At 42.3% G+C, this 27,968-nt stretch overlaps 2 protein-coding genes across 11 annotated transcripts; both read right to left on the bottom strand.

Annotated features, from left to right (window-relative positions):
* Nucleotides 1–1,703: 1,703 nt before the first annotated feature.
* dbpb (D site albumin promoter binding protein b) lies at nt 1,704–11,210 on the bottom strand. The gene is made up of 5 exons (XM_037784866.1): nt 9,893–11,210; nt 9,426–9,731; nt 7,791–8,258; nt 4,467–4,717; nt 1,704–4,068 (listed from the first exon to the last, which is right to left on the bottom strand). The coding sequence occupies exons 2-5, from the start codon at nt 9,613–9,615 to the stop codon at nt 3,853–3,855; spliced, it is 1,125 nt and encodes a 374-aa protein (XP_037640794.1). The 5' UTR covers nt 9,616–9,731; nt 9,893–11,210; the 3' UTR covers nt 1,704–3,852.
* Nucleotides 11,211–12,831: 1,621 nt separating this feature from the next.
* On the bottom strand, nt 12,832–27,850 carry si:dkeyp-69b9.6 (gastrula zinc finger protein xFG20-1). Of its 10 annotated transcripts, none has more exons than XR_005208792.1 (6): nt 27,431–27,846; nt 26,923–27,039; nt 22,304–22,978; nt 16,490–16,530; nt 16,256–16,300; nt 12,832–14,214 (listed from the first exon to the last, which is right to left on the bottom strand). XR_005208792.1 is itself a non-coding variant. In XM_037784239.1 (5 exons), exons 4-5 carry the CDS (start codon nt 22,518–22,520, stop codon nt 17,844–17,846), a joined length of 2,580 nt encoding a protein of 859 aa, XP_037640167.1. In that variant the 5' UTR covers nt 22,521–22,978; nt 23,632–23,708; nt 26,923–27,039; nt 27,431–27,837; the 3' UTR covers nt 16,560–17,843. The 10 variants fall into 10 exon arrangements, 5 of the variants coding, with proteins under 5 accessions (XP_037640167.1, XP_037640169.1, XP_037640166.1 ...); XR_005208796.1 differs by lacking the exon at nt 12,832–14,214 and adding an exon at nt 14,424–15,159; XR_005208795.1 differs by lacking the exon at nt 12,832–14,214 and adding an exon at nt 14,424–15,169.
* Nucleotides 27,851–27,968: the final 118 nt, after the last annotated feature.

Raw genomic sequence — 27,968 nt, forward strand, 5'->3', positions numbered from 1 at the left:
GGGTGACGGGTGGGAGGTGGGGAGAGGGTACAGCCCAGGAGCACACATCTGGTTCGTGTTGAGGAGGAGAGAATTGGGGGAAATTCCAGTCTGAAGAACCTTTCACCCATTTCTGTTGAGATGGCAGATAAAGGCGACGACTGTTGTCCCCCCACACACAACAAACAAACAGGAGTAAACAAACAGGGAATGCTAACAACAGAGGAAACTGGACTTTACTTGATGTCATCAATTCAGCATTTGCTCTCCTATATGCATCCAACCATGCAGTCCAGTGTGAATTCAATTATTTAATTGATGTGTAGGCCATTTTGTAATCACAATTCGTATTTAGAAGTATTCTAACTCAGCTGTATTAGAGAATTAATCTTATTTGTGATCCCCATAAACATTGAGTGCATTTAATTTAGAAATGTGTAAAATACTCCTTAAATGTCCAAGGGAAGTAGCATTGCCTTTGTTGGGCAAGAAAGCATATTTGGACTGTTTTGCCTATCAAAGGAATGTACACTATGTGAACAAACAGGGAGGATATCAAAACAAGCAGTCTGCAGACATTTCATCACATATTATGGTCTGGTTATCGGGCTTAAGTTGATAAAGGAAGTAATCATCCTCCTGAAATGTGACCTCTGTTGCCTTCTGGGCAACACTTGGCTTTATTTCAAGATGCAAGCACACAAAGCTTTAAGGTTAAATCTAGGGGTGTGGTTGCAGATTGCAACCAACTGAATACTCCTCCGCTCACTCCTCCCTTTCCAAGGCTGCAGTAACGTGAGCCGCCGAGCGCAAAACCGTGGTAACGCCTTTGGCCTCATTAAGAGGCCATCCTTACCATAATTACACTACTTTAGGAGCAACGGAAGTCAGACGGCGGCTGGCGGTACCCAGACGGCAACCTCTGGTGCTGAGAAATGAAGCCAACGCGGAAGTGGCTCCAAAAGCAAGTCAATCCTCTACAAAACACAGTTTTGGTCTCTATAGCTAATATCCCCATTCATGACAAGTGTTCAGTTGGTTGCAATCTGCAACCTTACCTCTAGAGAGCGCCAGATCCTACACACTGCCCCCTCTAAGGCTTAAAGTTCGGCATAATTGAGGCCGTGGCCGCTTTGAGTGACAGGTGGGTGCCGTACCAGGTCGCTAGCTGATGGCTGTCTGCTCTGCTGCGTCACCAGGGCCCGCCTCAGCTCCACCGACAATCCACCTCTTTGCTATTTTTTGGATTTGCCGCGAGTTAGGCTGTGTTGTCACTGCCAAGATGGCGGTGGCCGGAGCCACCAACTTTGAGCTTCACAACGGCTCTTCAGAAACCTATGGGTGACGTCACGGAGACTACGTTCATAATTATATACAGTCTATGGTGGCACCACGGTTTTGCACTCTGCAGCTCACGTTACCGCAGTTTCACCAGCATGTCAGAGAACTACGATGGCCTTCAGGTAACGTAAAAACGTGAAAGACTCTCTCTAGAGCCACTGTTTGGTTTGTCCTTTCTGGGCTACTGTAGAAACATGGCGGAGCAACATGGAGGACATAGCCAACATATGAAAACACGATTCTTAGTTTCAGGTGATTATACACTAATGAAAACATTCCGCTAATAGACCCCTAAATCATACACACTGCCCCTTTAAGAGAAGCATTCAGAACCAGTAAAAACAATACAAATTGTGATGAAACACTGAAGCCAAGCAAAGCAGTAGTGAATGAGAACAATCTTTTATTGGTGTTGTTGGAAAAATCTCGACTACATCCAAATAACCAGCACCAAACAGAGTCGGCTGGACACCACTGATGCAGCAGGGAAATTGTAGTTCAATTGAGAGTCACTAAAAGATTTCATCAACCACATCTGTGAGGATATTAGAGACTAAATCCTGTTGGGAGAGCAAACAATCACTGATTGAGGTGATAGAGGCTGAAATAAACCAACAAGGAGCATACTGATAGTGTGCATAGTCCGTACACCGCTGGGAAACAGAGGAGGTCGTCACAAAACGGTAAATTAAGTCTGCATGAATATCATGTTCAAGTTATTGAGCCACGCTTGTGAAATCCAAAGAAACCAAGGTGGCGGTAGTGTCCGTAGTAGAAGTGAGTAACGTCTGGAGGTCTGAGACAGGATGCAAATAGCAGAGTGAGGGTTGTTTTTTCCATTTGAATAGTCTTTCTGAGGAACACTGAAGATCAAAGATGTTTCAAGGTGCAACAGATAATGTTCGTCCAAAGAAAGAAAATCATTCAATAATATAGAACAGCAACAACAAGAGGGATAATCATCATAATCATAATAACAATAATAATAGCAGTAATGGTAACTATTCATCATGGTCATTAAGGGGATTAAAATCACACTCTATTACTAGTCATCCCTCCCCCAGGAACATAATAACATAGTGTACCATGCCCCGTGTGTAGGTGTTGTGGGTACACAGAGAAGCTTATAGATACAGTAAAAAGTAAAGAGTAATAACAGGAGTAAACAGTAAGGAAGAAAAAAGCACTAAATAGCAACAAGCTTTGTGGATCAACGTAGGATATTTTGGCTTTTATTTCTCCCAGAAATCTGAGAAATTAACACCATTCCACTCAACGGGGGTATTCAACCCATCTCCTGGAATACATCAAATACACAAAATAGTATCCAATATACAACATTTCTCCCCCCCGTAATAATGCTAATTAAAATGTGTTCATAAAGTACAGTAAAGTAACGATGTGCGTTTTACAGGGAAGATTGATTACGTTTTTTAGAATACGTTACAACACTGAGATTTCTGTGTACCGCCGAGGTACGAGAGAGATGCGGGTACAGAGTGTTATGGGAAGAGTTTGCACATAACTGTGAGGGGATTGGCTGTTAAGTGAGAGCGGACAGAAATAGAGCGGATGGATATAGAAACAGAGGAAGAGAAATGTCCCGACAATTCAAAAGAGAGGATCAAGAGGGAGCAGAGTTACCCGACCCGGGGCATCACGACAGGCTTAGGTGAGATACGACGAGACACCAGAGTAGATTAAAAGCACTCAACTGGGATAGAGATTAAAGATTAAAAGGTATGGACTAGGGAAAGATGTACCAATCGCATAAACTCAAAGTACAAACAAACTAATATTGTTGGGGAATTAATTAAAAAAAGGAAGAAGTTGTTCTATTAAAAACAAGCGCACAAGACAAGTGCTGAAGATAGTGCTGGACTGTTTACATGGTGTCTCCTCTTGTATCTCTCTCTAGCATGCCCATTCCCAGTGACAGAAACATAACAGGAAGAAAATTAAGTGCTTGATTAAAATCCACAAAAATGTTGAACTATACGATTATAAGATAATTTTTGCTCTCTATATTACAATTGTTACACGCGTCCTCGCCCCCGCTGCTGCATCCTGACTATAAGTCGAAAAATACCCATCGATGGCTGACCACCTGTTAAACATCTCCTGACTCGTCTATAATAAAAAGATATTTACCATAGCTTTCCCCCCGTCTCTATGTAGAAAATATACAAAATTATTCTCCAAATTTGCTCTCCCTCTAATTTTTCTTAAGTATTATAAAAATATACAATTCTCCAATAACAAAACTCTTAAAAGTCACATCTTCTCATCTGTTAAATTATTCTCTCCGTCTTTCACTTTTAAGAGCTTTTTGAGAGACACCTCAACAAAACAAGACACCTGAGCTTCAATACACAAACCTTCCCCTTGTCTTTTACATTCATCATCATCATAATCATCATCATCATTTTTCTTGACCCCATTCTGTCCATCGTGCCACTGCAAGAATTCAGAGTCTTAAAAATTTAATCCAGCTTATATTCCTCCACTTCCTGATTCTGATCCACGCCTTCATCACTGGTCAGCGAGGCGGTTCTCGTATTTACTAAGGATGTTACGACAGCGACCAAGCTCCTTTCGGATCTCGGCCACTTCCTGTCGGAGGGCGGCGTTTTCTCTCTCCAGGTAGGCGGCGCGCACAGATATTTGGTTCTCCTTGAGACGGCGAGCATCTCGAGAACGCTTTGCTGCTTCATTGTTTTTATACCGCCTGGTCCAGTACTTTTCATCCTAACAGAGGACAGAAAACAAAAGTAGGCTTTATTATAATATTTACCTTGCTTAAACAGGGAATGAAGGTATTATTAGGTAGAAGTACTTCAATAAAACAATCAATGAATGGTCAGACTTAAGATTTGTGTAGTACTGACTCCTATCCTGCTATTGGTAATGTGGGTGTTTGGCCATGAATGAGCGTGGGACATGTTTCTTTTGGTCAGTACTCACTTTATTGATATTATTTCAGTTTTGTAAAATTCAATTTCTTGTATGAAATGTGCTATACAAAAAGTTTATTATTATTATTGTTGCTTTTTTTTTGGAATGATTTAATTTATGATGTGTGCCCCCTCTCAAAGTACAAACTGACCACCACTGACCTGAATTTGCAACATAGAATTCAGTCTCACCTTCATGCCATCGGGCACCAGGATCTTGCGAGCTTTCTTGATCATCGGCTGCGGTTTGAGCTCCTCTTCGCTGAAGGAGTGCCTCCTGGGGTCGAAGTTCGGCTGGTTAGACATATCCATGTCTGAGGAATCCATGTCAAACATCCCGCCGCCATCCGGCCCGCTGTCCGTGGGCGTCATCAGAGGTGGACAGGAGGACGAGGAGGAAGAGGAGGGCGATTCACAGGAGTCGTTCATACTCGACTGACTCCCTGTAATCAAAGGGAAGAAACGAAAAAAAAGTTTTAGATGATGTTCACTGAACTACATTAATCCTGAAATTGATGTCAAACTTCAAAATAGAGCAGCCGATGACAGCCGTCCACTACGACAGCAACACAAACACATGCAGCTATACATGATGAAGACCAGCAGGTGGAAGCAGAGAGCTACTCTCCTCCTGTTATAAACAACAAACAACATTCCTTCGCTCGTAACTGATTCTAAAGAACTGAGGACGCTTTTCAAACAGCTTTCATAGACAGAGAGGTTTTTTTTCCGGGACAAGGTCATCTTTAGAGAATACTCTAGTAGTAATACATACAATCATTACATTATATACTACATATCATTTGTAGCATGCAGATAAAGACTTATAATGGAGTTGTTGTAGTGAGAAAAGCTCTGGCTTTTCCATTATATACTTTTATATCATTTTGTCTCGACCTCAAGCTCTTTTATATAAAGTACTGCATACTAGATTAGAAAGAATCATTCATATATAGGATTTATTACACACATCTGTCAATAACAATCAAAATGGTTATCTCTCATTGTGTGTACTACTGCTAAAACAAAAGTGTAACTATAGTCCTCTAGATGTTCCCTGGGGATCCTATAGGAATCTCCTGTCCTAGTCTATACTGTGAAAACCAGGCCTTTAACAAACTAACACAAGAACTCTATTAATTCAAATGGAGCATGATATTACCATTATTAATGAAAACCACAAATGCTGGTAGACCATCCCCGAACATCCAGAGCTAAATACCAATACCAACAGAGAAATCTAAAAGTGGAAATGTCGTGTCACGTTATACCCCACCCCTCAAAACCAGTTTCTTTAAGTGGGGCCAGTATAGGGCTATACCTAACCCCACCCCCTTTAAGGCCCAATGCAGCGCGCTCAAACTGACTCCTTCCCTATGCGAGCACAGAACTCCCTTTGACAGTCACATTATATGACAAACACAGAGAACTTAAGTCAGGATAGACATTTAACACCACAGTACAGCAGCCTTACAAATGACCACAGTCTTATTATTATGTGGAAACACTATCCAAGAACAATGTAAAAAGTACACAATCTGGTGTAAAACTCTACACGAACAGGCAGGAGAAAAACAAAACCATCCCCTCTATATCTACAGTATGATATGTGTTGCCACCTGTTAGACTTGTTATCTGTGGATGGATCTGTAATATATGAGCACATATCTATCACATGACTAATTGCCAGGTAGTACGAGAGGACATATTTCCACTCCTTCATGATGTTCCCATGTTCCACACTGACAGCAAAACAAAATAAAGAGTGCTTCCACAGGCACCAAGATGATGTCAAGCATGCCCCATTATACAAAACCAGTGGGTCTAAACAAACACTGAATCCTTAAGTGTGGATACTGCCTCCAAACCAAGTGCCACAGAGGCCAGAGAATATACACGTTTTCCACTGACTGAAGCAGATTTTAATGATTTATGCTGCTTGCACCGACCCGACAGCAGGAACTAGTCAGTGCAACCACCTGGCGTGGTGTTTTGTTGGAATGAAAACCCTCAGCCCTCCTGTGGTACACGGTTGCCTCTCCCTGCCTTCAGGAAAAGCTCTGGAACGCGACCTCGCAAAGTTGAGTCGGTGCATTTTCTGTCCACGTGTTTCAACCTCGAGAGAACAGGAGGATTTCGCTTTTTAAAGAAACGGTCCAATACGTGACGGCACACATTTTCAGCACTTGTGAAGCAGCATTCCTGAGGCTGAAGGCCTGGAGGCTGTTGAGAAGGCAAACAGAAGCCCTACTCCTGCTTTTAGGTACATAATATATATAATTAAAGGTTATAAGTTGTTGCTCCCTCCGTTTTAAGGTCTTATTGCTAACATTTTTATGTAGACAAATATTTTTTTCAAAATAATAAATTCACAGAGCTTTTAGAAAGGTGCCGGATAAAAGTATAAATAAACTTTTATACTAAACAATTATGATAATTTTCTATGTAATGTTTTATAAATAGAATCTCAAGTTCTTTTAAGATTTTGTATAAAAGGATTGCAATCCAAATGACTTTATCATGCAATATAAATGCATTATCAGAGTCTATAAACATGCACTTTGTCACTGACATGTCCCGCGTTGACATCCCACACAGTATAAAATTCTCCTCTGGATATCAGCGCACTTAATGTCATTCATCTGTAATCAAATGGTCCCGTTTGAAGTCCAGCAGCAGCAGAGGGAAACTCTTCCTGTTGCTGTGCGTGTCCCTCCTCCTGTGGGCTCCTCCTCCTCCATATCGACTGGCCCTGCCTCTAGTTCTCTCACTCCAGTTCTCTCAGCCTCGGCACGTGTACCGACGCATGTGGCGTGTGAAGTGGGGAGAGATTTAAAGACACGCAACCGCAAACACTCCACACACTCCCCTCTCCCTCTCTCTCTCTCTCTTAGTACTGTTTTGACCCTGCTGCACATTTATAATGGGCTGGGACTGAATGCTGATTGTGTACACTGCAGTACACAGATCACATGCTAAAAAACAATGTCAATGCTACGAGGTTGACTCATCAAATCTGTCAAATCTTCCACCTTTTCTTTCCTTCCTGCTTCCTCAAACAACTTTTACCCTACACTACCATAATGAAACATTGTTAAGCAGCCATTTCTAAACTCTTGTTTTCCCTCTCAAGTTGACTTTGCGTGTGGAGCCATGTGACTGTATCTCCTGCCTTCAGTTTGACCCCCACGGGACAGAAAAATGCTTGGTCACCACGGTGTTTGTTATAAACTCAAAGGAGAGTTAAAGTGCTGAATCACAAGCCTGTGGGAACATTAGAAGCACGCCATGTAACCTTGATCACATATCAACCGTTATTAATTGTGGGGTCTACTGGTTCTCATATCAGTGGCAGCAGGGGACTATTTGTCTCTTTCAGCTTGTCAACTCTGCAGAAACCTCTTCCATGATATTGCTGTTTTGAGCTGATATGGACAAACCTTGAGGAGGGAGCTGTCCTTGGTGACTTTTTACTCTCAGCTAAGAACAAAATGGCCCATGGGTAAGTGAACTCACCATGCAAACAGTCATTTCCTCCTCCGAGACTCTGCGGCTGAGCCACCTCCAGACCAATGAGCGATGGGGAGGATGAAGGCGATGAACATGCAGACGAGTCATGTGGGGATGAGGGTGGTAGGCACTGGGAGCTCTGGTTGGGCACGGCTGACTGGGAGCTCTGCGAGGGGATCTGGGCCGAACTGGAGCTGTTCTGGTTGTGCATGCTGCCCATCCCGTTTTCGGTCAAAAACTCCTCCAAGTCCATGTACTGAAGCTGGAAGAGCCCCCCGTCCGCAGGTAGGGTGCGATCCCACAACAGGGGCCCCAAGAACTGGTTGAAAGTTCCTGTTCCTGTTCCTGTTCCTGTACCTGTACCACCACCACCACCACTTCCTGCTCCACAGCCATTAGTGTTGCCTACTCCACCGCCATTCCTCATGGGACACACTCCCTGGGAGTCCTCATCAACGTCCGGCCTCTCTTTGTCTATCAGAGATAAATAAGGGAGCATTATTAGCACAGAACGAAGATGATGAAGAAGATTTTTGTGGATGCATCAACTCCCCATACTTGTGCAGAACTAAATAGTTTGGCAGGTGTATCCATGAGACGCACTTCTTGCAAAATCTCCCTTCTATCCCGTGTCTCACACACACTCACAGATGGACCAGATGGCAGCTGAATTGCAGCATTAAGCAAGAGCCGAAACCAATTTGTTGTCATAACACATCCATAAGCTCCCGAACAAATCTCACAATAGTCGAAGGCACGTTTTGGAAAACTGCACAAGCATTACAGCTAAACCCAAACGTGTTACCGCTCATTGTAATCTGCATCCTAATTTGAAGTCGCAGCAGGGACGGATTATAATCCAGGTGAATACTCAACGGGGTCACGGAGGAGACATTGTGAATGTGTGTGTGTGTGTGATGGTGAATCAGAGTTTTTAGTGCCATAAAATCAGATAATAATGTTAGATATTTGTATTATGATAACAGCATCAGTGGGTGTAACAGTATGGTATGATTTATTCATGCTCTGTCATTGCACATGTTGAAGATTGGCAGGTGATTGTGCTCTGCATTCAACACAATGTCAACACTGTGGAAGTGACTGTTCTTTTATGTGGAAGGCAACAACAGGCTTGACTTAAACATTGTTTTCTTAACTTTGTAAAACAAAATTGAACAAATAAATACAATTTGTTATTTTATTTATACAAATTGAATTTGTATTTATTTTATAATAATAATTTATTATTAAAATAATAAATTGTACACCAGCAACTTGTTAAAAAAATCTTTAAAATTAACAGAATTTGTATTTATTATTAGATTAATAAATCGTACACCACTAACTTGGTAACAAATCTTAAAAAAATTGACAGGAATTACAATTCCAAGTGTAATCCTTTTGAAGGCAGCAAAAAAATAGATAAATATAAATTCCAGTATATAATGTATACATGGAATTGTATTGAATAGATTGGCCTTGTTGTCACCAATACACGATCCAGAGTCTATATTGGCCTCGATATCCAATCAGGTATTGATATCGGTATCAGTACCTAATGATAATGTGTGTAATATGTCAGGTGCTTGTGCTGTGCATACATAGTTCACATAGTTCATCACATGAGAGGGGTTTTCTCACCTTTTACGTCACATGGGGCTTTTAGACGCTGGTCTACCTTCATGGGGTGCTGCAGGAGGGACTTGAGACCCGCCATAGAGTTGAGATGACCCCCTGTGAGGGAGCCTGCAGGCTGGGTACAACTTCCAAACTGTGGGCTTGCACCAGCTGGGAGGTCGGGGTTAGGAAGCTGGGAGAGCTGCCTGGACATCCTGGGCCAGATGGGGTCGTAGAAAAACAGGCCTATAGAGAGGGATGTTGGGGGGGGGGCACTGGAAGGGGCGTGGCAATCTGACCGGAGAGAGCCTACCAATAGGACGTGGATGACTGCACGTGTGTGTGCAGGAGGAGGGAGGAGGAGGGGGGTGGAGAGGGGAGGAAGAGGGAGATAGTTTTGAGAAGTGTCCATGCAGAATAAAAGCAACCATTGTAATGCATATATACAAGTATGACAGTTTATTAAATATACTTTAAAAAAGTTTAGTTACCTTTCACTGGAGGGTTGTGTGCAGAGAGAGCTCCTTCTTATTGCCTTGCAGAAATATTCACATCGAAATACTCCATTGCAGTTGAATGTTGTTTAAAAAAAGAAGCTGTTGTTATCTCAAAGAGCTGGCTGTGTAGGAGGCAACACTCAGACCATCTGATGATAACAATAATAATAAAATGCAAAAGGCGTCACACAGCAAAAGGACGATGGAAAAATGTCACAAAAACTTGCAGAATAATATATCCTGAGTCCGACAATATAGTTGCAAAGCAGCAGCAAGACCTCCGTTAAAAAACAAAAGAGATGAAACCGTGCAAAAGAAAAACACACTCGAGAGAGAGCAGTGACTGTGTTGGTCAGATGACAAGTTGTATTGGTTGTTTCTCTCTCTGTGCTGTCGCGCTCTGCTGTCCGTCGGGAGGAGGAGGAGGAGGAGGAGGAGGAGGAGGAGGAGGTCGTTTCCTCTTTCTCTAGTCTGTACTTTTTTTTGCATCCGGTGGATCCAAGTCACGGGCGCACGAGCTCTGTGTTTGGGGCCGCGCGACGTCCAGATCTCTCTCTCTCTTTCTCTCTCAGCTGGAACGGACACGGGCAGTTCACGTGACGTCACACCGTGCATGAACAAGCGAGTGAGGCGTGAGGAGGAGAGGATAAGGGGCGGGGTGCGCCTTTAAGCAGATCTCTCAATTCCTGCTTATTATTTATGTTAGACACACCTACCCTCGTGCCACACCTCGAGGACAGCAGGCTGTTTGTTTTGTCTGAGGGGTCCAAAAACATGGGGACTTTAACTGGGGTTGTTTATGCTGCAGCAATATATTTATTTATATATATATATATGCATTAGTGTTATTCTGCAGCAATATATGCATTTGTGTTTATATATGTTGACACAAAGTTGCACCTTTAACCTTAATAATGTGTTGTCTTCATGCTCAGGTTGAACCTTTGCACGTTTCTATTAAAGCATGTCTGTGTGTAATGAGCAGGTATAGTTAGTGCAGCGTGGCTTTTCCAGTTCCCTTGTTGTAATCCACAGAAAACGTGACCGTGCTGTTTTTTTTCAGGCGCGAGAGCAGAGGAGAGAACGCTTCAGCACGTTGCCTCGCGGCGTACAATAGCTGTTCCAGCTCACGTGTACGAGGCACGCGAGAGAGAGAACGCTGCCTGTCCTCTCGCACAGCTCTCTGGGTCTCTGATTGGCTGCCCACGGCTCGAGGCTCCGCCCACGACGAGCGCTGATTGGACAGAAATAGGTCGACTATAAACCTGCCCGCTCGGATTCTCCCCCGGTGCATGCCACTGCCGCGTGAGACCAGTTGGAAACACAGAATAAGCGCGAGGGCTGTCTAGTCTACTGTACAGTGAGCAGAGCACATGCACAATAACCGCGCGCCACAGGAGTGCAGCCTCTTTTGTTTTTTTCCACACTTTGGACATGTAGACAGACTCAAGTCACCCTGCAGCTCCACATCCATATGAATATATTGTGCACCATACATGTGAATATTAGTGTGTGTGTGGTTCTGGTCCCTCCATTTAACACTGTCCTGAGACTGCCCTTGTTTTTATTTTAACCCTGTGAGACCCACTATAGACTCAAGTCACCCTGCAGCTCCATATCCATATGAATATATTGTGCACTACAAGAGTGAATATTAAATGTAACAGTGTGTGTGGTTCTGGTCCCTCCATTTAACACTGTCCTGAGACTGCCCTTGTTTTTATTTTAACCCTCTGAGACCCACTATATGGTCTTTTTCAGGGGGGGAACAGGGGGTCTTTTATTTTTTTTAATTACCTGTCTTTACATTACATCTATTTTTATATTTTATACCTCTAGTGTAACACTTCTGTTTATATTTATTTATTACATCTACTTTACCTGTTTTATTTGCTTTATAACTGTGTGTTTTTACCTGTTATATGTTTTATCTGCCTCGTTTAGTCTTGTTAAGTATTTGTTTTAAAGCACTGAACAGAAGTGGCAACTGTGAATCTCGTATTTAATACGATGTCAATAAAGCTTTCTATTTTATTCTAGGGGGAGATAGCAGGTCAACAGTAGATGACACATAGAAGTTGTGCACACTGGGGTGGATTAATGCACAGGCTGGCCCATATCAATTTTGTTAATAGTCTGTTTATTGTCAACACTGTATATACTGCTCCTTTTTCATACTTCACTCTATTTAAATGGTTCATATTTTGTTTAACTTTGTTTAGCTCTTTTTTACTGTGTTAGCTGATGCTTCTTGTTTTTTGCACTATCCCCTTTGCTGCTATACACTGCAAATTTCCCCACTGTGCGACTAATAAAGGAATATCTTATCTTATCATATCTTATCTTATACTTGCCGAACATTTGAGTTTTAAAGACTTTGTTTCCTGCATTATGGTGACTTTTAAAGAATAAAAATGACAGCATTTTTTATGTTAAACGTACTATATGTAACAATTTACATGTATTAATCGCTTTGTATTGCCATTGTGTGAACAGGTTGTAATGTAACTTAGAGGTCCCATATTAGATTTTCATGTTTTTTTATTATAAAGCAGGCTTAAGTCCTATATAAATACTGTGAAAGTATCGAAACACTCAATCCACAGGGAAATACACACAGCCCGTATTCAGAAACTCTGCATTTGAAACAAGCTGTTAGGATTTCTGCCCATTCGTGATGTCATGAATATACAATATTTAGACCCTTGACACAATTTTAAAACGTAAACATTCTAAATGTGTCCCAGTGTATTCCTGGTTGCAGTGTATGTGAATGTCATCAGCTGACAGGAAGTACACATGGACCCAAGCTGTTGCCAGGCAACGCAATTCTGTTGCAATTCCGTCAAAATGCGCTAAAACAGAGCGTTTCAGACAGAGGGTAAATACAGGCATATTCAGGCTGACAGTATGAGGAAAATAACGTTTTTTTTAACATTTCGGCATGTAAACATGTTCTAGTAGAAACACAAAATACAAGTATATACCTGAAAATGAGCATAATATGGGACCTTTAAAAACTGAGACCTGCCCCAATTTTCTCGGTTGCCTATTTCTATGTAAAGGACCCGGGACGGTTTTGCTTCGTAATGTTAAGTGATGAAGTAAGTTGCAAATGGCAAGCTAGTTGTATCGGAGACTGTGCAATGACAATAAAGGGTATTCTATTCTATTCTATTCTATTGTAGTTAGTATCATGGAGATTGGAAATTAACGGTGATATATGATTGTAATGTAATGTCACGTCACTGTTTTGGCCCAAGCCCAGGATGATCGCTCGCACCTATGGAGTGCGTGCACGAGCAACAGGATGCTGACTGCAGTTCACTTAACGGCATTAATAACTTGAATGAATTTCGAAAAGTTACATGTAGTCCTTTTAAATAGGCCAACTTTTAATTTAAATTTTGATTCTCAGGAAAGAAAACTGACTAACTTGCTCCTCTGGCGTGAACTTGTGTGAATAACTAATATTCATCCGTTTTTATTTATTCTTTCGTTTTTTTTGCCTCTCTATTTCTTTCTCCGTCTCTCACTGAAAGCCCTTTGAAACACAACACGACAACAGCACCACTGCGCTCTGAAGAACATTATTTTCAATGGTTTGCGCCACGCATATATATGTGATTATCATAAAGTGTGCATGTCTGTAAAGAGGAACCTTGTGGGTAAGCTCTGAGCCCCTCAGATCATAACCACCTGGGACCCAGTATGAATCATTATGTTTGAAAGCAAGACCGATATCATCAATCTGAATGCAAACACTTTAAGGTCATTTTACTATATCAACTCTTATCACTTCAAGGTCGAACTGTAACTAAATCACAACATTGCGGCTGATGTTACTCATTAAAGTATCAAAGACTTTACAGTTTCAGAATATTCTACCATGAAATCATTAATTCGGAGTTGCAGAAAGGGCTACTGTAACAACTATATCATTTTCAGTATAGTGGAAAACTTTAAATACCATGAGTATGTTTTCAAGAGATGCTCACAGCGACTTTATTTTCTAAGGACACTTAGTGGCCTCTGTGTCAGTCAGCAGATTTTAGAATTAGTGTACAAAACTATTGTTGATTGTTTTAACCTTTCACCTTCCTGCCTGGTACGGTTACCTGAACTGTAGATATAAGAATAAACTCTCTAGGATTGTGTCAATGGCGAGCAAAACAGTTGGTAAACCCCAAAAGTCCTTAACTCAACTTTTTACAGAAAGGACGAGGAAGAAAGCGAGGCGCATCCTGGCAGATAGCTCCCATCCTCTCTTCAGCCATTTTGAGTTCTTGAGCTCCGGGAGGCGCTATAGAGTCCCTCTGGCAAATAAAAATGTGTTTTTAAAGTCCTTTATCATAAGTGCCATCAATATTATTAACTCAACAAAGTGACTGAGCAGATCTAAGCCACAGAATGAACTGTTTTAATTTGTAACATAACCCGTCTCTGTATCTGTTTCTTACCAACTCGTCTGTTTTTTAATGTTGTTTTCTGTGTTTGGTGAGCCAAAGACAAATTTCCACCCTGATGGACAATAAAGATTTATTGTATCGTATAGTTCACACAAATGCAAAATTGCATTTAATTTCACCCTTAAACCACATTATTTCTCGAAACATTCAGTGAGATTACCGAGCGATACTGCATAAGCATTTTGTTTACTTTGTGGCATTAATCTTGTAGTAAACAGCCGACAGGAGGCACATAATTCACACAGTCACACAACACTCAGCCTCTCCAGTCCACCCCCCTATCAGTGCAAAATCCATGTGACTGCCGCACTCATCCACACCAGGCCAAGAGTACAGTATAAATGAGTTGCTTACTGCCATCTTGTGGAGCCATGAGTGAGAAGTTTTACACAGCCGTTTATTGCGAGTATAGTGATAATATACTGTAAATTTTAATTATTCAAAACAATTACTTTACTACGTTTCTGGGATCCACCATCTCCCAGGACCTAATGTGGACATCCAACATGGACACTATCAGGAAAAAGGCCCAGCAGAGGATGTACTTCCTTCAACCGGCCTGATACATGTCTACACTGCAATAATCCAGCCTGTTTTCTGCACATCTATCACTGTGTGGTTTGGATCAGCCACCAAACAGGACAATAACAGACAGTCAGGACTGCAGAGAAAATCACTGGTGCCAGCCTTCCCTCCATTCAGGATTTATACTACTCCAGAGTCAGGAAGCATCACTGCAGACCCTTCACACCCTGGACATCATCTGTTCAAACTTCTCCCCTCCGGTAGGCGCTACAGAACACTGTATGCCAAAACAACCAGACACAAAAATAATTTCTTCCTGCTAGCCGTCACTCTGATGAACACTTAATACACCGTCAATAACCCTGTAACACCAAAACATCCACTGCTCCCATTATAGATTATAATCTCAGTTTTTAATGCACCATCTTTTATATGTACATATCATCCGTCACTGTAATTCCTACCAGCTGTATATACTAGGGCTGTCAAAGTTAACACGATAACACAAATTAGTTTTAACGACACAAATTTATTTAACGTATTAAGGCAACTTGCAACTTTTAGGTTGTAGCAGGCTTAAAGCTATAGTGAAGATACTGGCATCATATGAGACTAGAAAACCTAAGGAATCCATTGGTACCAACCGTGTCATACTAGCTCGTCGTGCAGGAGGCTAAATTACGCTATAAAGTTACTCTAAATTTTGTCGAGGAAAATCTGTCATAGCCATTTTCTAAGGGGTCCCTTGACCTCTGACCTCCAGATATGTGAATGAAAATAAAGTCTCCCTTTTACAGACATGCCCACTTTATGATAATCACATGTAGTTTTGGGAAAGTCATAGTCAAGTCTGCACACTGACAGCTGTTGTTAACTGTTGGGCTTGAGTTTGCCATGTTATGATTTGAGCATTTTTTTTTATGCTAAATGCAGTACCTGTGAGGGTTTCTGGACAATATCTTTCATTGTTTTGTTGTGGTTCATATATACATACATTTGCATAAGCAGCATATTTGCCCACTCCCATGTTGATTAGTCTCCATTTAAGAAACATTTTAAACGGATAAACAATGTGTGATTAATTTGATTAATCGCAATTAACTATGGACAATCATGCAATACTTAATCAATTGACAGCCCTAGTATATAGACATGTATACATGCACATACTGTACACAATCATCCAAAACATGTATATCCGTTCAGTATTTATTTCTTTGCACTATTTGTATTGTTTACAACTTACAGAGAACTTGCCTTGTTTTATTTTTATTGTTGGTCATTTGTGCTTTTTATATATATTTATTTAAACACCTTTTTTCCCCACATATTTGTATACATAATAGTCCTGTCTATTCTTTACCTTTACGTGTCCAGCTTGGTTGTCCTTGTTCCTAGCTGTCTATTTCTGCGTACATTGAGAGCAAAAAAACATTGTCAAATTCCTTGTTTGTGTACACATACTTGGCCAATAAAGGTGATTCGGATACACCCTGAAACCCATTTAATCCACAGTGATATGAAATTCACACAGGACATAAAGCTTAATATAATGGCACAACTTCAATACGGACTTTGGTTAACAGTTACGACTTACTCGTGTCTAGCAGTTAGTACCATCGTCTGGATATTGCAGTGCTTTGAATGAGAAATGAAAGGAAAACAAATGATTACACTTAAGGTTTATTCATTGCTGAAATATAATCAACTACTGACTTCTCAGTAAATAATGTGATAGAAATCTACTAAAACTATCATTTTTCTTCAGAAGAAAAAAAAAAGCAAGGCTTGACAGGGGTGTGAACAATTCATATGTGAGTAAAGTGACAGGATGTACTTAAAACTTATTTTTCTTTAGAAGAAAAAAAAAAAAACAAGGCTTGACAGTAAGATTATGATTGCAAACTCAGCAACAAAGTAAAAAGGTAGAAGGGGTTAAGTATAAGATTGGCATGAAGACTGATTGGGTTACACACATAAATACATGGAATATTACATTTGTTTCTAGTATGATAGGTCCTTGTCTTTAACACACCGTGAAGTACTGTAGAAATAATCACTGCTAAAAAGAGCATACAAATAACATGAGATAAACATGTGTTACAGTCCACTTGTTTAACCTGTTTTCAATCTCTTGGTATAAAAGCTAGGAATATCTCAAATAAATGAAGTCAAGTGAACATATTAAGCAAGGCTTTTTGTAAGTTTCTTCATTTTGGCAGGAGAGGGATCCTTGAAATGTTAATTACCAGCCACTTTGACATTTTATCTATATGTGATTCAATCACTAGGGAATATAGAGCAACTTTCAAATCAAGTTTAACACTACAAACTTCTGGGGATTATACTGAATAAACCATCACATACTGTAGGAGTGATTTCACAACCTCAGCAAAAAACTTGACCAGAGAACAAACATGCACTGACAAACTATCAACAAAAGGTCTTTGTCCTCATGTCCCTACTCTCTAATAAATGCACTTTACATTATTAAAAAAATCCTCAGAGCCTCTAAGTGAACAACAACAAGACAAAGTACACAGCAGAGACGTTTATCATACAGCAAGAGGTGTAGCGGGGAGTCTAGTTATGGGGAAGAGAGAGATACATTAGCAGGTCATTTCACCTAAACTTGTCTAGTAACTGCACAGTGTCAGCCAAGCATAGTGTCAATGCACTTAAGGGGTTAATGAACCTATGGAAACAGTCACGTCTTTGAAAACACCTTCCAATATAACCTGGAAGAAGTTCTGGTGATATTTTATAGGATGCTCTACAGTAGTTGTTAACACACTCATTCTAATAGTCAGCAGAGTATATGTCAACAGAGACATGAAGAAAATTATTCTAAAAAGGCAGCATTTGCCTTTTCAAGTCCCTTTTTTTCTCACCTTCCCATTTTAGAACTGAAATATATTCTGGTATGCCACTCTTTTCAGATACCAGGATGCTCAGTATCTATATGGTCCCTGTAGGTATGGCATCTCCTCCTGACCCTCTCGGGTCGGTTTCTCTCCCGGTCTCTTTGAAAGCTTCAGCCTGTTAGCATCTCCTCGCTGCAGTCCTTTGGCCCTGCGGCGGCAGGACACCTTGTGCCTGTAGAGCAGCGTAGCATTCCAGAAGCGAGTGGAGCAGCGGCGGCAGGAGAAAGTCCCTCTGGCACGATGGGAGGCCCGATGGATGAAGGCTGCCAGAGGCCTGTGAGACTGCTTCCCACATACACTGCACCTTAGTCGCTCCTGAGTGGTTGAGGCTTTCTGTGGGTGTTTAACTGCCATGTGGACTAGCAGCCCCGCTTTACGGGAAAACACAGAATTGGGGCACATAGGACAGCCAAAACGTTTCACAGGGACTTTGAGAGACGAGAGGATCTGCACCTTCATCCCCCCAGTGTTGACAAGCTTATACCCACTGCCGCCTGATCCTTCTCCTCGCCTAATTGTCAAACGGAGAGAGCCTTGTTTTTTATTCGGCTGCCCTCGTATTGAACAACTTATCTTTCTCTTCTTTTTGCTTCCATCCAATCTGACTAAATCTTGTTGGGAATCCCATTTATTTTCTCTCCTGTTGGACTTTTTTTTTTTCTTCTTCTGTCGTCTCATGTCATCGTGTGATAACTGGATGCTGCAGTCAAGGTGTTGGTGGGACTGGGTACCTGACTGATGATGGAGATGATGGTGGGAGAGATGATGATGATGATGCAGATGATGATGTTCGGTGGAGGGCAGTTCCGTGAGGGGCTGGAACGGGGCTGTGGTGTGGAGCGTACGGCTACGGGATCCAGCTGGATATATGTGCTCTCCTTTCACCCCGGCTGGGGAATGCGGGTGCTGGGGGGCCATGATTGTAGAATTTGGAGGCAGAGGCTGTGAGTAAATTGGAGCATTAGAGGCTGAAGATTGGGCTGCAGTATCATAAAAGAGGGGGGAGTAACCAGTTGGTGGCTGCGGGGGTGGCTGTTGGTGGCTATGAGTGACGACACTAAGACTCTGCCCTCCATGGCCTTCTGTGGAAGGCGCCATCTGCAGCAGGGCATTGGTGGCAGCCTCGCTCTCTGATGTTGACTGATTAACATCACTCCCACCTCTGTTGTCTCCAGACCCGCTGCTGCCTTCCTGCGGGTTAGGCGGGTCAGTGCGGGTCATCCCATGCTGCGATTGCTTGTGTCGAGTGAGGCTGTTGGAGTAAGCAAATGCTTTACCACACACCTCACAGCAGAAGAGCTTTTCACCCCCACCTTCGTGAACCGTCTGGTGATGGGCGGTCAGGTGGAAGTGGTGGCGGAACGACTTCCAGCATATAGCACAGGTGTAGAGTCGAGGCGGAGGTGGGGGCTGAGGATGGGGTGGGGGTGGAGGCTGTGGCTGGGGGTTGGTGTCTTGAGGCTTGACGTCTTGAGGGTAGGAGTAATAGGAGGAGGTGCTTGGTGCTTGGTTCTGGCTCCTGTCTTGGGCCACGCTACATTGAGGGTTGGGGTTAAAGCTGTTAAGGTTCTCCGCAGCTGGTGTTGTGGGCACCTCTTCCAGCTCCCCTTTCTGGTGGAGTTTGCTGTGTCTCCTGAGGCTCTGAGAGTAGCCAAACTCTTTCCCACAGATGGTGCATTTGTAATTCTTCGCCCCAGAGTGGACTGTTTGATGCTTGCTGAGGTGAAAAGCCTCTCTGAAATACTTTCCGCAAACAGTGCAGTGATGGGGCTTCTCTCCGGTATGGATGCGGTCATGCCTGCGTAGGGTCTCGCGGCGTGCAAATCCCTTACCGCAGACGCTGCAGAGGTGAGTGCGTGGGAGGCCACTGGGCCCCATTCTGGGGGTGTATTGCCTGCGTTTGGGGGGCTGTCCACCAGCTGCAGGATCTTTCTTAGCTCTGGGTTTGCGGGGACGTTTTGGTTTGGCGGTAGGATTCTGTGGATTGCTGCTCATAGCCTCCTGGCTCCCACCACCTCTGAAATTCTTATCCATACCGGATGTTGATGAAGGTGAGCCCAGAGGACCTAAACCAAGACCACCTAGTAGACCTCCTATGATGTCTCCCCTATCATCCCCTCTATTTCCACTACTAGCTGCCGTTATAGCAGAGATTGCATTATTGACAGAGCTAGTGACATCATCCTCTGAGTCATCCAGTAGAGAAGAAAGGGGCAGGTGGGGCTGTTGCTGCGGATGGTGGTGCTGGTTGTGGCTCTGTGAGTGTGGATGCAGTGTTGGAGCCAAGGGTGCCTTTCTCAGAGCTGGGCCCGCCATCCCACTTCCACAGGGGGAGGCGCCAGAGTAGCATGGAGATGGATTACCTTGAGAACGATGGTCATCATGGTAGCCTGTGTAACGATTCCGAGAGTAGTCAGTGGGGTATTTAGCATCTGTTCTGTCCCTGTCATTTGAATTCCCTCCCCTTCCAGACTGAAACAGACCATCACATCCTAAACCTGATTTTGGCTCTCCTTCCCCCACAATGATTACACCATCTTCTTCCTCAGTTTTCCCATAAATAACCCCTCTATTGCTCTGATAAGTTCCCCCTCCTCCATTACCTCCTCCACTCCCTCCCCCAACTCTGTCCTCACTCTCAGATCCTGTCTTGCTGCCCCTTTGCTTGGGTCCCCTACCTGGCTTGCCGCAGGTGCCTGAGGCAGCATGGTTGAGTAGAGAGGTGCTCTCACGGAAGGCACGACCACAGGCGGGACATCGGAATGGCTTTTCCTCATGTATCTTCTCATGGCGTGTGAGTGACTCTCTACGATTAAACGCCCGAGAGCAGGTGGAGCAGCCATATGGGCGGGCTGAAGAGTGTATAACACCATGTTGCAGGAGGTGCCCTTTTTTCTTAAAGCCTTTGCCACAATCGGGGCAATGAAATATTTTGTCTGGGCTAGGACAAGAATTGATGATTTGGGGAGTTTCTTGGGTCGAATGGGGAAGGGTTGGGTCAGCCTGTGGTTTAATGTGAATGGGGTTTGGGCCAGTAGAGGAAGAATTGCTAGTACCTGCAGTGGTTGGCTCATGCATGCGCAAATGCCTGCGAAGGCTTGAAAGGTGAGGGAAGCTTTTGCCACACTCTCCACAGCTATAAACGGGCTCTGAATCAGACTCTGGGTTGTTGGGTTGCATTGAGTTCTGGTTATCAGATTTAGAAATGTGAGAATCATTAGTAACGAGTACTGAGGCAGCAGTGGAAGAGGGAGCAGAGGAGGAGGAAGAAACTACTGATGAGGATGAAGATGATGAGGCAAGAAGGGATGATGGGTCACCCATATTTGACATACCAACCCCACTCCCAATTAAAGCTGGGGGCTGACCATGACTAAGCCCTCCACCATTACTACTAGTGGTGGGATTACCATTGTGGCTGCCATGACCATGGCCGCTACTGCTATTACCATTGCTCTCAGATTTTCTCTGCGGCAAATAGCCAGCCATAGCTTTCTTCCTCCTACTGCTACTGCCACCACCACTACTACTACTTCCACCTCCACTGCTTTCCCCTTTACCATCATCTTTAGATAAAGATAAATGAAGTGGCAAGGGGAGCGACAAACCTGCTTCCTGTTGCATCAGTGAAGCTATCTGATTTGAGGAGAGTACAGGGATGCCCTGGAAGTCAAAGCCACCCAGTGATGAGGAATGGGAGCCCGGATGGAGTGGGTGGTGGGGATGGGAATGAGGGTGAGGATGAGAAAGGGTGTGAGGTGGAAGCTGTTGCTGCTGGGGCGGCTGCTGTGAAGCATGCTGTGACTGGGGAGTGGAGTGGCCATGTGAGTGAGAAGAATGCAAAGCAGGAGGCGGAGCGAGACTACTGCTAGGATCGCCTGTCTGACTTAAACCAAGCCCTAAGTGGTTATGAGTTCCCTGTTGAACAAGAAATTGCTCTAAACTAGCATTAGAAGGCACCCCAGAAAGGAAATACTGATTAGCAGCTAACATGCAACTAAATTGTTGGTGAAGGCTTCGTGCATCAGACTGGGCCCCAACCAACTGGTGTCCCAATGAGCTGACTGCACTGCTGCTAGGAGGGTTATTAGAGGTGGCCACAGATGTTGAAGGGGAAGGAGAGGAAGAGGAGGGACCAGATGATGCCTGGGGGACAGAGAGGCTGGGATGCAGAGGAGGGGGGGGTGGAGGTGCTGATGTCACTAATCCTCCTAATCCCCCAGCACTCCCACTACTGCTACTTCCCCCAGCAAAGTGCTCAAATCGGCCTACACCTGGGTGTAACTGCTCCTGTGCTAGTGCTGCCTCAGACGGGTGGAAAGAGCGCAAGAATTGTGGGTAGCCTGACGAATGGCTTGAGCTGCTGCTGCTCATCTTGCTTGACTTTGAACGAGAGCTCTGAGATGAGGAAGGCTGTTGTTGTAAAGGTGGGGGAGGAGGGGCACTCATCTTGGCAAAAATGGAGGCAGAATCAGAAAAGGCGTTACCTCTTGACCCCTGCAGGGGGCCCAAGCCAAGTCCAGACAGAAGAGCTCCAGAAGACTCAGCCTGCTGCTGCTGCTGCTGCTGGAGTTGATGCTGGTGAAGTTGCACTTGCTGTTGATGCTGTAGTTGTCGATCTAAACCAAGGCCTTTAAACTGGTGGGCCTGGTGCCCACTTAACATCTCTATAATGTCCAGATTGTATTTTCCAAATTGGAACATTTCCCACTCACTGGCACATGGGGGTGCAGGTGCCAAACCTCCAGCGCCAGGAGCGGCAACAATGATACCACCACGGACTGGTGATAGACAAACTTTACCCTAAGGGTGAGGTTATGCTACTATTTTTTCCAGAACTACTTGAATGTCTTAAATCTTAAGTTCGTCTCTCCAGATAGGTTACTTCTGGTGCTGCTACTCCCTGTTGATTATCCACTGCCCACACTCTACTTCCAAAAGGAGTGGGGTGGCCGGGAAGATGAGTTTATGATCAAAGGGTAAAGGTGTCTTTTTAGACAGGTAGATGAGTTCCACCTAATATCAAAATTGCTTAAAAATAGTTTTTATTGAGAAGCAGTTCAAAAGACTTCCTTCTTGTTTCCTTTGAGAGTTACTGCGTTGACATTATCCTTCATCTAAGCAAGATTCCTCATCCGAGTTCAGCCAAGACGGTCCTACAGCTGAAAAAACAAAATTCAAAAAGGGATGAAAGTCATAGAGAGGAACTATAGAGGACTATACCTTTGAATAAAATTGAACTTACTGTTCCTTGCTAATAGGCCTTTAACCTATAACAATGTGCCCCATCCATTAAGTTGAATATATATATATATATATATAGACAGAAACCTATGGTCTGCCTGTAATATTACAAAACATAGAAATGTATCTCCATGGCTGACATTAGGGTGAAATGATGATTTAAATTCATTCAGTATTTTAATTGCAAATCAAAATACTTGACTGTAGAGAATGACAACATTACGTTTAGTAGAATGCTTTGACATTAGGTTTCATTTGCCCTTTTTCTTCTACATATACATTTGATTTGATACCACAAATTAGTACATATGTTAAGTTTCACTTCTCACTAGTGTCTTATTCATGCTGCAATTTACCTACCAAAGGTTTCTTATTATTGTGGCCCAATTAGCCCCTCAGTTTAAGTGACCAATATACAATTCAATGTCCAGTTACATTATCTGTTTATGTAAGGTGAAGAAATACAAATTTCAACAATTCCGAGGTATCTCTTTCCAGATAGTTCTACTTTTACAGCCACTTCAACATGTTAATAAACATATGCAATCTTTTATGTTTTGTAATAACTTACCATGGTGGGGTTCTGCTGGATTTCAGCACAACTAGAATTGTTGCATGAATGCCAATTCTTTTTATCATTAGGTACATCTTTACAAAGGAGGAAAAAGTTACTTGAAACATTTTTACTGTCTACGCTTCATAATATGCAGACGTTGCTTATTTAAAGGGTAACTTCAGTATTTTTCAACCTGGACTCTATTTTCCCATGTTTTTGTGTCTAATAGCGACAACAATTTCTGACATTTGTCCAGTACTGAGGGAGAGCGCTGTAGATGGAAGCTGCTCACAGGATGCAATATAGTACTATTGGGGCAAGCTGGCACCGCCATTTACGTCGACTAAAAGTGCTTGTTTTTGCCATGACAAGCTCTGATTGTTAAGTGTCTGAAATTATGGAAAGAGTCTCGCTCAAGGAGATGTCTCGTTCTGAAATCTGGCGAGGTGACATGTTACCGGAAGATAACGGTGGAATACATCCATGGTGGAAACGCCGGTCCCAGCCGGGCAGAGTTTGTATTGTTGGTGTACAAAAAGTGTAGCTTAGTGTTATCTAAAAGATTTTCAATGCCATAGCTGAATACTTAGATGATTGCAATGCGATGGCCACACATATTTATTTGAACCAGAGTATACGGATATTAAGATTTCAGAAGACTTTTCCTTGAGCAGGACTTGGACACACTTGGCCCTTTTCACAGCAGCCATTTTGACATGTCATAGCAGGGTAAACACAGGTGTAATTGATAAAATAAATTATGGTCCCATTCTATTTAGTGGGACACAGCTATTCCAGTGAGCCACCATGCACAATAACAGGGCCCTGGCCCACCTAAATGGTAATTAATGTTATTAATTACACATGTGTTTACCCTGAAATGATATGTCAAAATGGCTGCTGTGAAAAGGGCATATAACTAACAGAAAGGATCAAGCGAAAGGTAAGGAAACCATTTTATTTCTCTGTAGAGTCCTTTCCATAATGTTGTCAGACAAACAAGCACTTTTAGTGAACGTAACGTTACACTGTCGCTGCTCTCTTGCCCTCGCAGGTCATTTAGCCGCTGCCGGTTACAGCGTTCTCCCTCAATACTAGACCAACTTCAGAAATTGTTGTCCCCGTTCGTCATTTAGACACAAAAACATAGGAAAAAAGACTCCAGGTTGATAAACACCAAAGTTACTCTTTAACAAAGCTACTTTGGAGATAGTGAACCAATTTAGGACAATATTATACACTGACTTACCTACCCTTTAACCCTTATATGCTGCAGCAGCTCTGTGATGTACAGTATCTCATACTGTACTTTTTAACAGTATAAATAAAAGTACTAAGTGTTTATTGAGGAGCAGGTACTGACAGAATACAGAGAGGTACAGCAGAATTGCATGAAAAAAAACAACACATTAGACATCAGACGCCTTGCTTTTGGTTAAATGCAGGTGTGTGTACAACTGTACATTACTGATTATTTGTATTTTACCCAGACTACTTACATTGGGGGCACCCCTGCTACATTTTACCATCTGTGCTGTCACAATTCTGCAAATCATGACTTTATTATTACCACAAGGAAGTTGACAGTTTTTTCCGGTCTACATTTTGTGCCACATACTCACCACCATACTTTCACCATTGACTTTTTTTTCATTTCTGTTTCAGTTTTTTTATTACCAGGTAATCAGAAACGCATACAAATATTACATTAAACAACTGTCAGTTTCATTCTTAGCCTAAAATCAGTCCACATGATGTCAAAATGCTGTGTATGGGATTTTCATTTATTTATTAGTTTATTTGACAGGGACAATACATTCGATTGTTTCACTTAATTAAAGTGCAACCGATGCAACGTATATTCGACTTCTGGCCACAGCTAATTTGCAGACCTTGTCCCTGGTTAGGCTTTTAAGAAAAATTAAATAAATTCAAAAAAATACATTGTTTTTGTTGCATGAATGTCCTCAAAGGAATAATAGTAATCATCTGAGTGGGCATAGTGGGGGTAATTACACAGTATCAGGTGCTGTGTGGCACCTTAAGTTAGGTCAAGAGGATGACTTGCCTGTAGATATCAACTTACATCCATTCATATTGCACATTCTCCCAAGAACTCCCAAGGTCGAGGTATAAGCTGTGAGGTAATCATGCTTTTGCTGTTGCTGCTCCTAAACTATGGAACAAGATACCCCCTGATATACGCACTGTCACTGACCTAGTACTTTTTAAATCTAAGCTCAAGACTTTTTTTTATTTAGATTGGCTTTTAATACCTAGTAGCCTACTACTTACCTACCTTTTTATGATTTTATAATATGTTATGTTTTATTCCTGTTATTTCTTGATGTTAATGTAAAGCACTTTGGGTAACTTTTGGTTATTGTAAAAGGGCTATACAAATAAATGTTGCTTGATGTTGATTGATTCTCTATATTGATTATAAGTCATCCTTTCCATTGATTATTTTTATACATATCTATGGCACTTAATTACACTAAACTACTGTTTGTTTTCCTAAACTAACTATGTGCAAGTGAAAAACTGGATTATAGTCTTATCAAACCCCAACTACCCGACTCCTTTACAGGAAGGCCTTTTTATAGCAATCGCTTGTTTTAAATTTCATTATTGTTGACTTTTTGTACAAAAGTCTTATGTTCAACATTTTATTTTGGCCTATGTTTTTATTCTGTATTGTTTTTATCTTGATGTTTGCACTATTTTAACTTATGTAAAGCACTTTGTAACTATGTTTGGAAAGGTGCTATACAAATAAGGTTTATTATTATTATTATTATTATTATTAACTACCACCAACAATATGATAAACTTTAAAATTAAATTAAATGAATCAACTTAAAGCCAAAAAAAGAGGAGAATAGAGAATTGAACTGTTGCGTTATGCATTAGTCTTTAACTGCATAAAGGTAAATTGTTGTTTTGCATTAAAATGTATTGCTGAGAAGGCTTAAACGTAGCCTGGCTACTGTAGAATCACTCACTTTGAATGTGTTTTTTTGTATTACCTATACTAACTATGTGCAGTGAAAAACTGGACTATAATCTAATATAACCCCAACTACCACCATCAATATGATAATTTAATTAAACTAATCAACTTAAACCCACTTTTAATAGCCAAATAAAGGGAGAATAGAGAATTGAACTGTTGCGTTATGCATTAAAAGGTAAATTGTTGTTTTGCATTAAAATGTATTGCCTAAAGGGCTTAAAGTAGCCTTGGCTACAGTAGAATCAACTCACTTTGAATGTGTTTTTTTGCTCACCTCAGTAATATCTTACCGTTTCCTCTAATCGATGTGATGAACCTAGTGGGGAGCTCACTCCCCTGGTAGATGAGGGATATAATCTATCGCTGATTTGACTGCCTCTCATTTTAATGTGCAATCACCAAAAATCCTGCAGAAGAAGAAGAAAAGGCAGAAACGTTAACCATCAGTCGCTGCACCGCGCTGCACAATGTAAACACTAGCTGTGGAGTGATAATAATAATAACGGGTGCACTGGAGAGAAGGCATCCTGTATTAGTAGTATTGGCTAACATTTATTATCATAAAAAAAGGAGCATGCAAAAACTTCACAATTCTCCTTAAGCATGATATTTTTACACTTGGCTCAGTTTGGTGCCACACGCAGTCCAGAAAACCACAGAACCACCGTTAGCTCACCGGTAGCCATCTTACACCAAAACCACCTCATTAACGGCCCGCCGATACCGTTAACATCCCGATGCGACCGCTAGCAGACAGTTAACACACACACAACCTTTCTATTATATATGTTTATATACCTACGCATCCACAGTAGCAGAGCACACAGTTTGCAGCTGGATGAGGCCTGTCACGCCTTCTTCTACCCGCCTAGCTAGCTATCGTCTGCTTCCATCTCTGCGTGCTGCTGTCCAGTCGTTAGCCGGGGCCATCCTCACTGTTCCACTGATGCTGAACACTTTACACGGATCCCTCAGCTAATCAACCGTGAAGAAGAACCTCCGAGTCAGTTGATTCCGGTGGATTAGCGAAGGCTGATTCGGGAGCTTTCGGTGAAGGTTTTTTCGACGGTGGAGAGAAAAAATTGTCTGGTGGTTGTGATAATATTTTAGGGTAAAAAGTGAGTGACGTGTGCTCCCTTAACATCGGTCCTTTCCGGCCCTGCGAATATTTCCGGGTAGCACGAGAGAGCGGGGCTCACGGGCGGCTGCACGGGGACAGGAACAGCGGAGAGGCTCGAGCTGGTGATAAGAGGGGACATATATTCATCCACATTCATATAATAAAGTGTTCATTTCACTCTGTACTATATATTAAAAGTTACCCAGTCTCAGTGGG

This window comes from Sebastes umbrosus, chromosome 11 (genome assembly GCF_015220745.1).
Source record: "Sebastes umbrosus isolate fSebUmb1 chromosome 11, fSebUmb1.pri, whole genome shotgun sequence".
Taxonomy (NCBI): Eukaryota; Metazoa; Chordata; class Actinopteri; order Perciformes; family Sebastidae; genus Sebastes; species Sebastes umbrosus.